This window comes from Pogona vitticeps, chromosome 4 (genome assembly GCF_051106095.1).
Source record: "Pogona vitticeps strain Pit_001003342236 chromosome 4, PviZW2.1, whole genome shotgun sequence".
NCBI classification, from domain to species: Eukaryota; Metazoa; Chordata; class Lepidosauria; order Squamata; family Agamidae; genus Pogona; species Pogona vitticeps.
In genome coordinates, this window is record NC_135786.1 from 117,574,489 (window position 1) to 117,590,238 (window position 15,750).

The 15,750-nt window shown below is 42.1% G+C and overlaps 1 protein-coding gene across 1 annotated transcript in view; it reads left to right on the forward strand.

Annotated features, from left to right (window-relative positions):
- The first annotated feature begins 7,071 nt into the window (after positions 1-7,071).
- CEP350 (centrosomal protein 350) overlaps positions 7,072-15,750 on the forward strand; it is a 211,492-nt gene continuing 202,813 nt past the window's right edge. Inside the window, exons 1-3 of the mRNA XM_078392370.1 lie at positions 7,072-7,090; positions 11,232-11,337; positions 15,252-15,375. Coding sequence (XP_078248496.1) covers positions 11,295-11,337; positions 15,252-15,375 — 167 coding nt within the window. The 5' untranslated portion in view covers positions 7,072-7,090; positions 11,232-11,294. The remainder of the gene's footprint in view (positions 7,091-11,231; positions 11,338-15,251; positions 15,376-15,750) is intronic.

A 15,750-nucleotide genomic window follows, 5' to 3' on the forward strand; every position in this document is an offset into this window, starting at 1 on the left:
AGTATGTTCAGAAGTAAGTACAGTGGTGCCTCGCATTACGACGCTAATTCGTTCCATCAAAATCGCTGTAGAATGAAACGTCGTAAAGCGAAATTAAAAAGCCCATAGAAACACATTTAAACCCGTTTAATGTGTTCCGATGGGCTGGAAACTCACAGTCCAGCGAAGATCCTCCATAGGGCGGTCATTTTCGCTGCCTGTGCAGCGAGGAATCCATCCCAGAAAACAGGGGGGACCATTTTGTTTACCCGGTGGCCATTTTGAAACCGGCGATCAGATGGAGGAAAATAATTGTTTTGTGAAGAATCGGTTCCCAAAACAGGGAACCGATCATCGCAAAGCAAAATTCCCCTGTAGTAAACATCGTAAAGCGATCACAAAAAGTTAATCGTAATGCGATATCGTCGTTAAATGGAGCAATTGTAAAGCGAGTCACCACTGTATCCATACGGATACTTCAAATGCTTACATTTGAGTCATGACTTAAATTACTCTTAATTTCAGCGATATTGCTAAATATGCAACAGAATTTTTAAAAATAATTTACTAGTTATATTTGGGTCAAAATTTGTGAAGGATTTATTTATCAATGGTTGTGCAGAGGGGTTCATCTCACCATTTAGTCACTTCTCTGCCTGAATGGGTTATGTCCAGGACTTTAGTGCACAATGGTTGGGAAATGCCTCCCCCTAGGTCATGCTTTCCCTTGCACACTCTGAGTCCCTTACTTCTGGGTGATCAGGGAAAATATGTACAGGCAAGTTGTTACTCCTCGTTGCAAACCAAGCCTGCACAAACTCAGAGTAACCCAAAATACTTGAAAAATTTCCATACATCCTCAGAAATTGGTTTAGTATCTTCAGCCCTTTTGCATCTGGTTCAATAAACCACAGCTTATGTAAAACTGTATTAATTTATTATTATTTATTTATTTAATTTATATGCCGCTCACACTACCCAAAGGTAAAAAAGTAGCAAAACATAGCAAAAAGTTCCAATAATTTCAGCAGTGATTACAAAAACCGTCCTCAGGTATCGTAAGCAGAACTTACAGAGCTCTTGGCATGATTAAGCTGTTCCCACAGAAAATAATGAAAACTACCTTTCTAAGCTATACAGTAGGACCTCCATATCCACTGTGGATTGGTTCCAAGCCTCCCAAGGATACTGAAAATTATAGAAAATAGTTTTCATAATACTTTTCATATATTTAATGTGTTTCATAATATTTTCACATGCATTACCAGAACTGGCTACTAGAAGGAGTGAGAGACCATGCTATATTCTTCACTAACAGGTATTCATAGCATAGTCTCGGGCTCCTTTTAGTGACTGGTTCTCGTAATATATGTAAAAACATGTTTTTATAGATTTTTTTCTTTTAATATTTTTAATATTTTCAGATTGTGGATAAATGAAATCTCAGATGCTGATCCTGCAGATACAGGAGTCCTACTGTACTCTCAAACATACAGAGAGTTCTTCAGAACAGGTAGCATAAAGCAACAATGTGCTAGGTCATGATGGCCAGTCCATGATGATGAATCAAAATGGAGGGTATTTGTTTTTCGTAACTCTCTTAAGGGGACATGGTTGTGCTGTGGGTTAAACCGCAGAAGCCTCTGTGCTGCAGGGTCAGAAGACCAACAGTTGTAAGATCGAATCCACACGACGGAGTGAGTTCCCGTTGCTTGTCCCAGCTCCTGCCAACCTAGCAGTTCGAAAGCATGTAAAAATGCAAGTAGATAAATAGGTACTACCTCGGTGGGAAGATAATTGAAAATGCTGCAATTTGTTTTTCAAAAGTTTTGTCCGTTTTCTCTCTTTGATTGGGCGGTTGGTGGTAGACTCTAACTACCACGTTCCTTTTGTTTTTTGATCCAACTGGTTTGTTCCAGATGTTCTTAAGGGGACAGCCACTCTTCTCCTCCTGTATTTCTTTATTTTTATTATTTTATTTATTATTCAATTTATACCCCGCCCTTCTAGACAAAGTCTACTATTTCTGTTCAGGAATGTGTATTTTTGAAATACAATGGTGCCTCGCTAGACGATTGCCTCGTGGGACGAAAAACCCACAAGACGATTGTTTTTTGTGATCACTGTGGTGCCTTGCAAGACATTTTTTTCTATGACCATGCTTCGCAAGACTTTTTTTTTAGACCAATGCTTCACAATACTTTTTTTTTTAGACCAATCCATAGGGAACCTCGTAAGATGATTTTTTCACAAGATGACGATTTTCACAGAACAAATTGAAATCGTCTTGCGAGGCACCACTGTACAGTGGTGCCTCGACTTAGGAACACCCCTACTTTCGAACATTTCGACTTACGAACAGTTCCGCTCGCAAAATTTTGCTTCGACTTGCAAGCGGAGCTTCAACCTAAGAACAAAAAAGGTGGGAAATTCAAACCGTTGGTGGCGAAGAGCCTGCTTCCTTGTAGCTCTTTTGTCCCAACGGTAAGAGCAGGGGGTCAGGGAACTTTTTTACTCCTGCAGCGCAGGAGGAGGAAGGAGAGGTGGGAGCAGCTCCGGATTGCTGGGTGCGGGAAGCTGGTGCACTCCCTGCCCATTCCTGGCATGGGTCTACTCATGAGTAAGGGCTGATGACAGCGTGGCTTTACTCATGAGTCAGGGTTGCTGAAGGCGCAGGTCTACTTGTGAGTAAGCCCACAAAAAGAGCAGGTTTACTCATGAGTAAGGGTCGCCGCTGCCATGGCCATCTGCCAGGGAGTGAGTGCCATCAGAGGAGGTTTCAGCTTGCCTGGTAAGGTGCTGCTTTTTGCTTTTTAGAAACTTATGGGTGGGTTTTGCAGGGTGGGTTTCGGCTGAGGGGGTTTATGTTTTTGCGGTGTGTTGTTTGTTTTTGGTGGGGTTTTTTTTCAGTCCCAGCATGGGAATTGCTTGATGTTTATTTTTTGGGGTTTTTATTTTGGTTTTTTTTTTAATGCGGCCCTCAGGGCTTGCTCTGTTTATTTTTGGTTGTTTTTTTAAAAGCCCCAGCGCCTTCTGATGGGGCTTTCTGTGTTTTGTGGGGTTTTTTTTGAAATGCTGCCCTCCCCCTTCCAATGCATTTTAAAGCCCTCTTGATGAAGTTCTTCATTCTATGGCCAAATACATTCTTCCCAGTCTGTTAGATACAAGCCGTCTCTTGCTAGCAGTCCTTCTTCCAGGAAGTTTAGCCCGTGGTCCCAAAAACCAAACCTTCATGTCGACACCACCTTTGTAGCCAGGCATTCATCCAGAGGATCTTCCTTTCTCTTTCGATTCCTCTTCCGAGCACCGGTAGGATGGAAGAAAAAACTATCTGGTCCCCAAAATCTTTGAGTCTCCTTCCCAGAGCTTCAAAGTCAGATGTGATTTCTCGGTAGCTCCTCTTGGCTGTGTCATTTGTTCCCAAGTAGACAAGAAGGGATATGTATCTATAGGCTTTGAGTGATGGCAATCCTTCCATCACACCCCTTATCCGTCCTCCAGGGAGACACCATACCTGGCGAGCCCATGGACCTTCCCAGCATATTCTGGTCTCAAATCCACATAGTAGGGAGTCCCCTACTACAACTACTCTCGTCATCGTCTTTTTGTAGCGTTGGGTTCAGTGACTGTATTCAGCTGCGCTTCAGCCGTACTCCTTTTCTCCTATGGATCCTCCTCTGCGTGCTGTCTGACACTCTTCCTCAAGTAACTGAAAGTAGGTTTGTAGTTCCACTGGGAAAGAGTGTTTTCTTGTTTTGCTCCTAACTAAGATTCTTTTCCATGGTGGTTCCTCCACTATGTTTGTAACCTCTACAGCAGTGGTCCCCAAGCTTTTCCCAACCGTGGACCACCTGCAGGGGGTGGAATTCTCTCATGCACATGTGCATGTCGTGCTCTGGGGCCCCGCTCATGTGCATGTGCACAAGCACACTCACAGGGTTGGAACGCACTGCTTGTGGAGGTCTGCGCACAGCATGAGCACGGGGTGGAATGCACTTGCGCGCATGCGTGTGACATTGCTTGCAGGGGGGACTCGGGGGGGTAGGAGATCTGTGTCTGTGGCCTAGTCCTGGATAGGCCACGGATTGCTGCCGGATTGCGGACTGAATATTGGAGACCTCTGCTGTACAGCATCTTCCTCCACTGCAGTGTTTTGGTTTTCTTCCGTCAGCAGTGTCCCCTCTGACAGCTGATGCTGCTCAAGAGTTCTCTCAATGTAGGCTTCATTGTCCCTTATAGCCTTGAGTGTGGCCACTTGCTGTTCCAGGGGTCTGACTTTCTCTTCTAACAGTGCTGGCTTGTTTTACATTCAGCTTCTGTTAATATAGTGGGACATGGTGGCGCTGCGGGTTGAACCGTAGAAGCCTCTGTGATGCAAGGTTGGAAGACCAGCAGTCATAAGATTGAATCCACGTGACGGAGTGAGCTCCCGTCACTTGTCCCAGCTCCTGCCAACCTAGCACTTTGAAAGCATGTAACAATGCGAGTAGATAAATAGGTACCACCATGGTGGGATGGCATTCCATGTCTAGTCACAGAAACTGTCTACGGAGAAACGTTGGATCTATGGCAGGGGTCAGGGAACTTTTTTACCTTTTACCCCGCAAAAAATTTATATACGCCGACATTACCCCCTTGATTCGAAAGGAAGGAAATCATACATTATTTGAATTAAAAATATTATTGAATCTACACAGGCTGTGTACCGAACTAGCAGGATGCACCAAATTTGATAAAGATGTGCATTATTTTTGCTAGAACACATTGCACTCCAGCCATGGTGTGGTATAGGGAGTAGTAAGGTGTCCAATGTGCCTAGCAAGTTGCATTAAATTTTTGCTAGCTTGCAGAGGATCATTAGTGGCTGCCAGAGTGGTGCTAGCAATGACATGCTTTCTAGAGACAGCCAACCTAGAATTGGGGTGTGTGTGTGTTTCCCTACCACTTTAATCATTCTATATGTGGTGTGCAAAAAGGAACAAACCACAGCCCAATATCAAAGGACCAGTGTGCTTTTTTATCATCATCAATGGAAAACTCAGCAGTGGTCAGAAGATTGGAAAAGATCAGTCTACATCCCAGTCCCAAAAAAGGGCAGTGCCAAAGAATGCTCTAACTACCATACAATTGCACTCATTTCACACACTAGCAAGGTTATGCTCAAAATCCTCCAAGGTAAGCTTCAGCAGTACATGGACCGAGAACTCCCACAAGTACAAGCTGGATTTTGAAGGGGCAGAGGAACTAGAGACCAAATGCGCTGGATTATGGAGAAAGCCAGAGAGTTCCAGAAAAATATCTACTTCTGCTTCATTGACTATGCAAAAGCATGGCAGAAAGTGAGGAGGAATTAAAGAACCTCTTAATGAGGGTGAAAGAGGAGAGTGCAAAAAATGGTCTGAAACTCAACATCAAAAAAAGGAAGAGCATGGCCACTGGTCCCATTACCTCCTGGCAAATAGAAGGGGAAGAGATGGAGGCAGTGACAGATTTTACTTTCTTGGACTCCATGATCACTGCAGAGGGTGACAGGACCCATGATATTCAAAGATGCCTGCCTCTTGGGAGGAAAGCGATGATAAACCTAGACAGCACCTTAAAAAGCCACCTTCCCCCCCTTAATTCAGTTTCACTTTTGCTTGCCTGCCTGTTCATTTTCAGTTCTGAGTACTCTCTCTCTCTCTCTCTCTCTCTCTCTCTCTCTCTCTCTCTCTCTCTCTCACACACACACACACACACACACACACACACACACACACACACCCCTCCCTCCCTCCATTTTGTACATTTAAATAAGCTTGACGAAGTCCTAGGTCTCTCGCACCTTTCTTTCTTCCCTCCTTTCCTTGCTTGCTCCTTTCCCTCCTGCTGCCTCTTTGCAGTCACTTCCGGAGGAAGCAGTCATTCAGAAGCCCCGGATTGGCTGATTCCCCGGGGCTAATCCCCAGCTGCATCCAATTAGGCTTATCTCTCCGATCTCTCTAACAGAACGGAGCATTTAGGAGCTCCCTGCTGCAAGGAAGGAAGTGACAGAGCCAGGTGGTTTACAATTAAAGCTTTGGCTGCAGAGGGTGGGGTGGGTGGGAGGGAGGGGGGTAGCAGCCAGCTCATTACCCCCAGGATTTTCACTTTTACCCCAAATGGGGTAATTTACCCCTGTTCCCCGACCCATGATCTATGGCTTGAAAACAGGGATGAGCACCGCCCCCTAGAGCTGGACATGACTGGACTAAATGTCAAGGGGAACCTTTACCTTTAGCTTTTTCTGTTAATATGCATTCCTAATTCACCTCAGAACTTATTCTTCATCAAATCTGAAGTGATAAAATGTTTAAAGTACAATTTTATTTGACACAAGAAATTGCTATATGGAAGTTACATAAACTGTGACAAAAAATTCTTAAAGTTGTTTACAGCTATCCTACAATTAATAGAATCTAAAGTTAAGATATAGGAATCATTGTTATTGTGGTTAACAAAAGATAATGATTTTAGGAACTAGCCTGTGAAGTACTTTTTAAAGTATAGTTTTATAAGCTAGTATTACTTTGTCCATCTCATGAGAAGATAAAACTCCCTGGAAAAGACCCTGATGTTGGGAAAGTGTGAGGGCAAGAGGAGAGTGGGATGACAGACGACGAGATGGATGGACAGTGTCATTGAAGCTACCAAAAGGAATTTGACCAAACTCCGGGAGGCAGTGGAAGACAGGACGGCCTGGCGTGCTCTGGTCCATGGGGTCACGAAGAGTTGGACACGACTTAACAACTAAACAACAATTGCTAGGTTTAATCTTGAGGATCTGGTCAGTTACACCTGCATTTCCAAAGTGTGTTTATATGTAGTTTTTCAATGCAGTGGTCTTCACTGAAGTGAGTTACAAAATAATAGTTCATTCCATGTAAATGACTGCCAAAATGATGTACTTCTGTGCTGCTTTTATATATTTATGTATGTACAGAAAAAAGTACTTTATCGTGAACAGAGTGATGATGTTCATGCATGCAAAATATTTTTGTGAGGATACTCATAAACTAACGGGTACTTGCTTTAAATTCTTTGCACAGACTTAACCACAACATTGCGTGCCTTTTCACAGACTAAGGCAACAGTAAGTGTTCTTTTAGCACTGAAATGTATGACAATACATGCACTAGTAGTAGGCATCCTTCAGTCTTGAGAGACTGTGGTAACATGCTCTGTATGGAGGTCTTGGAACAGCATCTAGTGTGGCTGAGAAGGCCAATTTGAGAGTGACAATCCCTTCCACACTGAAGACAAATACAATCTGTCCCCTATCCAGCTCCCTGGTTTTGCTGGTTTTGGAACTGCCTCTTTGCCTCAGCTTGCTGTACAAGTGTCTCTTCAAATTGGGAGAGGCTATGATGCACCGCCTGCCTCCAGGCTGAACACTCAGACATCAAGGTTTCCCATCTGTTGAGGTCCATTCCTAAGGCCTTCAGATCCTGCTTGCAGATATCCTGTGGTCTCCCTCTGGGGCGATTTCCCTGCACTAATTCTCCATACAAGAGATCTTTTGGAATCCGACCAGCCACTCTCACCACATGCCCAAGCTAATGTAGACGTCGCTGTTTCAGTAATGTATACATACTAAAAATTCCAGCTCGTTCTAGGACTACTGTACTCTATTTGGAACTTTATCCTGCCAGGTGATACCAAAAATGCGCCGGAGGCAGCGCATATGGAAGGTGTTCAGCTTCCTCTCCTTTTGTGCACAAAGGGTCCAGGACTCACTGCAGTACAGGAGTATGCTCAGGACACAGGCTCTATAGACCTGGATCTTCGCATATGTCGTCAGCTCCTTACTGAGCCATACTCTCTTGTGCGTCTAGAGAATATGGTAGCTGCTTTGCCAGTGCATTTATCCAGCTCAACGTCTAGGGAGAGAGTATCAGAGATCGTTAAGCCAAGGTACACAAAGTCATGAACAACCTCCAATGCTTGCGTGGAGATGGTAATAGAGGGAGGTGAGTCCACGCCCTGGCTCATGACTTGGGTTTTCTTCAGGCTGATTGTTAATCTAAAGTCTTGGCAGGCCTTGCTAAAACAATTCATGAGTTGTTGGAGGTCTTCAGCAGAGTGGGCAACAATGGCTGCATCATTGGCGAAGAGGAAGTCCCACATGCATTTCAGTTGGACTTTGGTTTTCGCTCTCATTCTAGAGAGATTAAACAGCTCTCCATCTGATCTAGTCCGGAGATAGACACCTTCTGTTGCAGTTCGAAAGGCCTGCTTCAGCACAACAGCAAAAAAGATCCCAAACAGGGTTGGCGCGAGGACAGAGCCCTGATTCACTCCACTTCAGATGTCAAAGGGATGTGATGTTGAGCTATCAAAAACTACAGTGCCCTTTATTCCCTCATGAAAGGACCTGATGATGTTAAGGAGTCGAGGTGGACATCCAATCTTGGGGAGTATTTTTAAAAGGCCATCCCTGCTCACCAAATCAAAGGCCTTTGTGAGATCTATGAAGGCCACAAAGAGTGGCTGTCGTTCCCTACATTTCTCCTGCAACTGTCTGAGGGAAAATACCATGTCAGTGGTGGATCTATTAGTTCGAAATCCACACTGTGACTCTGGATAGACACTGTCTTCAAGCATCTGGAGTCTCTTCAGGACAACATGGGCCAGGAGCTTCCCTACAACGTTGAGAGGAGAGATACCATGGTAGTTATTGCAGTTGTCCCTGTCGCCTTTGTTCTTATACAATGTGGCGATGTTTGCCTCCTTCATGTTCTGTGGTACTCCTCCTTCCCTCCAGCAAAGACAAAAGACTTCATACAGCTCAGTCATGACGATCTCTCTACAGCACTGCAGCACTTCAACAGGGATGTTATCCTTCCCAGGTGCCTTGCCAGAGGCGAGGGAATCCAAGGCCGCTTTTATTTCTGCTAAAGTTGGTTCACTCTCCATCTCTTCCAAGACAGGCAGGCACTTGATGTTATATAATGCCTCTTTGGTTACTACATTCGCTCTGGAATATAGCTCAGAGTAGTGCTGCACCCAGCGGTCCATCTGCTGTGCTTGGTCCTGGATGATCACGCCTGTAGCAGGGAGCAGATTTCTTCTGTATTAGACCTAAAGCCTGCTTGATACCGTCATACTTTCCCTTGATGTTACCTGTGTCCGCTGCTTTCTATATCTGAGAGCAGAGCTGAAGCCAATAATAGTTGGAACATCTCCTGGCAGCCTGTTGGACTTGGCTACGAGCAGCTCGAACAGCCTGCAAGTTGTACTCACTAAGACAGGCTTTGTATGCTGCTAGAGCTCTCCTCTTATCCTCAGTGGCTGGCATCAACTTCTTTGAATGGGCTTCGAACCAGTCTGCCATCTTTATGGTCTTCCTGCCAAATGTGGACAAGGCGGTGTTATAAACAGCGTTCTTGAAATGTTCCCATCGTTCAAGTGCATTTGCATCAGCCGGGCCTGGAAGGGTTTCCTGAAGCACTTGGTCAAATTCCTCCACATTTCTTTGATTGCAAGTCTTGCTGATGTCAGTACATGGTCTTCCTTCCTTTTTTGTGTGATACAGTCTCTTTGTTCGCAGTTTTACTGTACTGCACACCAGGGAGTGATCAGTATCGCAATCAGCGCTCTGTGATCATAATACTAGGAAGGCTAGAACGTCTAGTGAGGATCAAATCGAGCTGATGCCAATGCTTCAATCTTCGATGTCTCCAGGAAACTCTGTGTTAAGGCTTTGTGTTAAAGAATGTGTTGCTGATACAAAGACCATAATAACAGCAAAACTCCAGCAAGTGTTGGCCATTTTCGTTCATCTTCCCAACGCCAAAATGGCCAGGAAAAGTGGGCCAAGAATTGTGATCAGCACCAACTCTAGCGTTAAAGTCTCCGAGAATGAACAGCGGCTCTCTCTCAGGGACTTTTTTGACAGTAGCTGTCAGATCATCAAAGAATATTTCTTTGACTTCTTTTGTGGACGACAGTGTTGGTGCATATGCACTAATGAGGGTTCAACCTTTAATATCTTCTCTCTCCTGTATTTGTCATGATTTAAAATAGGAGACAAGCATTCTTTTTCAGGATTTAATCCTGGCATTCGGCTCTTGAATGCCGTAAAATCAGGCCCTGGTCACACAAGAGAAATGTTCTCTTGTTCTTCCAATACTTGCCATTCTTCTGTTGTACTAATTCTCGGTCACGTAGCATATATACCAAGGTTAACACCCCAAGAATATGTCCTCTGTTGCGCTGGCTGCTCCTGCATAATCACATTGGTCTGTCTACTTCCCCTACCATCTCCTCTGCCTTTCAGCTTGATCTGCCATTTCTTTTCCCCCCATGCAACCCCCTCCCTGCAACTGTCTCCTCACAATGACTGGCAAAAAGCGCCATGTCAGAATGCCAGTACTGCAGCAGTGGCTCAAATTGCTCTGAGACATACTTTAACTAATGTATTGGCCGTAAAAATTTTTTTAAATGCCCTGCAGTAATGGTGGCCACCTTCTTGGCTTCAATTCTGAAAACAAGCGGAGCAGGTTGTACACACCACCAATTCTGGTGAGGAATGCACTGATACAACAGATGTACAAAATAGCACTATCCTCCCAGGGAGTGGAAAATAAACTGCAGTTATTCCGCTGGCTGAGAAAATGTTTTAATTTTGACTGCGTGTTGTGTGATTGGACAAAAAAAAGCAACAATCTAACTGAAGGATAGCTAGAGAACATTTCCCTTGTGTGACTAGGGCCTCAGTTTCTTGACTGCACTGAAGCAGGGAGCATGCTGGAAGTAGAAAAGCTCTTGTTTTGCCAATATTTGCCATTTGCCATTGTGTACTATGACAAGAATGTTTGTCATCAGTAGGGAAAGTAGATGACTTTCAACAGTATTGTAGGACATACAGTGCTAGAAACCCTACAGTTTCTGAGAAAACAATATAGCACATATGTTTCCTGAAAATTAAGAAGAAACACGCTTTTTTGGCAAGGAAAATAGGTTTGCTTGGTTCTTCTTTCAGGTTGCACTCTACTGAATCAGCAGCGTTAGCCACTTCCACAGTCCCTGAATTGATGCTATATAGCAGAGCCATTTAGATTTTTAACTCCTCCTGGCTGGCCAACTGTATGAAATAAAATGTGCAAGTTTAATTTGGCCTCCTTTGCAAAGCCATACAGTTTGTCAAGCTGTGGTTTTTCTGTATTTTGCTTTGTTTTGAAATACCTGGGAGAAGGATTTAAACTGTATTTCTTCTATATATCATACTCTAGTTGCAGCACATTGAGAATAAACTGGAAGTATCGCCTGCAAGCACAGGTGTTTGTTGTTCTGCCATGGACAGCAAAAAAACATCATCCAGAAAAATAAGTAGGAAAGGTAAATATTATTCTAGGAGGCCCCTTTTACTGGTGGGTTTGTGGGTATTCAGTGTTCTCATTTGGGTTGCCTTTTGCACACAACCCACATATTGGGAATGAGAAGACTGAAAGGGTTTATACAAAGAAGCAGAGTTCCCATCTTGTATCACAGTACAGGTTAGGATTTATGAATTCCTGTAATAAGGAAGAACTTTTTAAATATATTTCTGTTTGAGTGCTGTCATTACTGACTGAAGTCTACGAGGCACTCTAAAGAGGAAGATAAAAGGTCATTTGCAGTGATTCTATGTATCTTTCAACCTGTTTTTTGTTTGATGGGAATTATATTTTGAAGCTTTGGAAGTCAGTAACATCCATCGTTATCTTATTGCTTGAGTTAGGGTGGAGAAATGTGTTTCTCTCCAGCTGGTGTTGGATTGTAGTCTTCACCAACTCTAGCCGCCTTAGACACAGAGAAAGTTGCACTCCAGCAACATCTGGTGGCCAACACATTCACTGTTTCCTTTTCGGGTGATAGTTATTTTTGTGGCAGAGTATCAAAAACTTTGAAAGTTGTGTTATAATGATAAATATTTTAATCATTTATCAGAAATTCTGAATACGTCTAACAATACCTCCTTTTGGTTGCAGAATGTTCTTCCAGGGATGCTAGCAATAATTAAAAATTAATTAAAAGTCAATCCAATTTAAATAATTTAAAACAAACAAATTCTGGCATAGAAAGACAGTTTTTCTATTTACTGTGCAGGGCCGGATTCAGACCTTTAGAGGCCCCAAGCACTGAAAAGATTATGTTGCCCTCTATGAATATAACACATGGAAGGTCCTACGGCTTGAAAAAAAATGCCCACAAAAAGAACCATGTATTGTATGCAAAATCATATGTACAATCAAATTACCGGCTGTAGACAGATTTTGTCAGAGTCTGTAAACTGAAAAGCTGAAGCAAGAGCTTTTGTTTTAATCAGTGACTGTTATTTCTTTGGCTTACACGTATAATATAGAGGCCATGTCAGCTCTTTTTATCATAACCACCCAGCCTCCCAAAATACCAGTAAAACCAGTAAACAATGATTATGATAATTGATTATTGTGTTTCCAAACAAAATAATCAAACAATGATAATAATTATTTCCCTGAAAACAGGTTTTCTGACTAGATGAGTCTTCCTTTTAGTTTTTACTGGTTCATACTCAATTGCTTTAGACAGAGAGGTGGTTTTCTTGGGACCCTTGAGGGAGGGAGGGACAGAGCCAAGGGATTTGGATGGATGGATGTGGTTTGTTAAGGAGGGTGCACCATTTGCACCATGGTCCCTGGTAACTGCAGCACTGAAATCAAATTCTGTGGTGGCACCTTCCCTTGTTAATGCCCTAAGCACATTCTTATTTTGCTTGTTGGTTAATCTGGGCCTGTTGCTGTAGGAGAAAATCATCCCATATTCTGGTGGGTGAGGAATGCGCCTAAGTAGGGTTTCTCTAGAAGTGCTGAGAGTACAGTAAGAAAACTAATGAACACTGGCTGTCTGACCATGGGATAGTGGTCAACCTGTTCTGGACAGGTTTGTCCATCCCCATCCCATCATGGGTTTTTCCACCTGGGAGTGATATCAATTCTTAGCAACTAGTAATGCTTTGTCTCGTGTGCCTGATGTGACCCTTTCTAGGCAAAGAAATGCATGCACAAAAATCTTTAGGTTAAACTGTAAAATTAAAAACAGAATTGTTAGCATCTAGGTTTATATATAAGGGAGAAACATTATGACATCAAAGAACTCTGAAGAATTCTGAGTTTGTAACTGTCTGTTTCAGCCTGAGCTGCTGGTCTGCCAGCATTTACATCTTTTGGATAGATCCTTACTTTACATATGTGTCTTTGCCCTAGCCAGTGGGGGTGTTTCCAATATTAGGATCACTTTTGCTTCAGAGTAAGACTTTGGTAAAGGCAAAGCTCCAAGGAAGAATTCAGATGTTGGACATACCCTTGTCATTTGGAAGTAGAGCCCATTTGTGGTTTATTGGCATAAGCCAACAGTGGAGGACATGTGGTTTCAGTGCCATATTTTAGGGGCCAAGGGCACTCCTGAAAATTGTACTGTCAGCAGTTTCCACTAATAAATTTCAGCAGCAAATTTCAGTCCACTAAAAATGCTTCAGGCAGCTTATGGGAATTGGGGACCAAGGTATCTGTGAACGTTTAAATTGGACTCAAGACTTGATGAAGTTGTCCATACCAAGTATACACAAGAGTAATAATGATAATAATAATAACAATGATAAGAAAAAGATGAAACTGGTCATTATACAAAAATGTAACTTACCAGCCTCCAAAAACCCATGGGAACATCAGATAGAAAAGGTGTCAGAAAATGAGGAAGTCAAGATCTTGTGGGATTTCTGGATCCAAACAGATAGACAGCTTGAACATAACACAGCAGACATACTAGTAATGGAACAAAGAAATGTCTGGATCATTGACATTGCAATTTCAGGGGATGGCACAGTTGAAAATAAAGAATTGGAAAAATTAACAAAATACAGTTTTTCCAATTCTCACTTGTGGATGAAACACACTTCAGTGGTCCCCGTGGTCATTGGGGCTTTGGGAACAATATAAAGAAATTTCAGAAAGTACTATAAGTAGTTGCAGATCTCAGAAATTACACCAAAAGAGCTACAAAAATCAGAAATATTCAGAACAGTATATATACTGCACCGATATTTAATACTGTAGATATTTAGGTCTTTGGTTAAAACTTGTATCTGTTATATAATACCAGTCAATGTTTTTATAATTTTGACTGTGCCTGGTGTTTTTTTAACAATAACAATAAATAAAAATATTCACTTGGTGTTTTTGAATCATCATCATCATCATCATCCATCATGTGAATTCTAACTTACGGCAGTAGTTTTCTAGGTAGAGAATATTCCGAAATGGTTTACCATTCCCTTTGATGGGGGCACTCTGGGCCTGTGCAGCTTGCTCAAAGCCACAGAGCTTGGCTCTATTTTGCAGGAGGCATACTGGGAAAATCAGACTGCCAACCTCTGGCCATGTAGCCAGATACCTATATCTCTGAGCTACCCAACGAGCTCTTAGGGTTTTCAAGTAAATGGCTCAGAAGACTATGGTTACCTTCCCTGTCATTTTAATTCATATTTTTAATCCTTTAAATATTCCTTTTCCTAAGGCATCTGTGAGCAAGAATATGGGTAAATTTCAGCAGAAATTTTCCTACAAAATGCTGATCTCATTTTTTTTAGTAATTTCATGGAATTCACGTGGTATGAATATTTTCTTAATTTCGTGGTGGATGCTGTCATCACAGTGCTGCTCCTTTTTTTAGACTGGTAGCAATTTACGTGTTCTAAGTTCTAGTGGAAAAAAAAAAGAATTTTAACCTCTTGAGTAGGATTGTATCAAAAGTTCATTGAGCTGTTTTAAAACTGCTGTTACCTTTTGAAATAGTTCCTTTAGCATAAGTATAATTTTGGTCAATAAAAATAAAGGGATGATGTTTATCTAAATCAGTTTTTCAGATTTGAAGAATGTTTATGCATGGGAAATATGTTCCCCTTTGCTTTTACCACAGCTTTCTAGAAATCGTAATTTTGGCCAACACATAAAGCCTGGGACCAAGATTATTGATCTTTGATTCATAATAGCATTAAGAAGTGTCTTATTTGAAGAAAGTGTATTATATTTTACACCTCTTATTTTTACAAAATAATTTTTAAAAAGTCACTGCACCATTTTATTTGATTGTTGTGACGTGTTTCTTTGTTTCTGAAAGGATAAAACTCATCGTTAAATATACTGAAATATAATTTATTAATTTTTACCACTATTCTTTAATATTAGTTGAACCTCCACAAAGACATTTAGGAGATTGCTTTCCTTCTGCTTCAGCTTACAGGATGCCCACCCAAAAGAAGGAGAGAGCCCCGCGCAGCCCTCTGCAGACTAACACTTTGGATAGTAATGTAAAAAAGTTTGGACGTATTGAATTTTGTGAGCCCTTGGTTTCTTTCAGGTAAGTTGAAGGAAAATCTTTTTGCTAACTCCTTATTATGGAATTAAACCAGGATGGACATTAATTGGCAAATGGAAGAGAAGATTGTTGATTGACCGGACATTGCAAAGAAAGAAACTTTATGTGAGGTTGCGAACTGTGAAACCTAAAACCAACAAACATGCAAGATGGACACTAAATCTGAAACACTTTGATGGTGACACCCAAAGCAAAAGAAAGACTCAGAATAAGATTGCAGATGCATGGTCTCGAAGACCTAACGGATAACAGAAAGCAATGAGAAGTGGTACAAGAAGACGGAAGAGGAAGAAAAGAAAAAAACTTATAATAACAAATATTAGAAGTGAAACTAATCAAAGGTTCTGGTTATGTTTT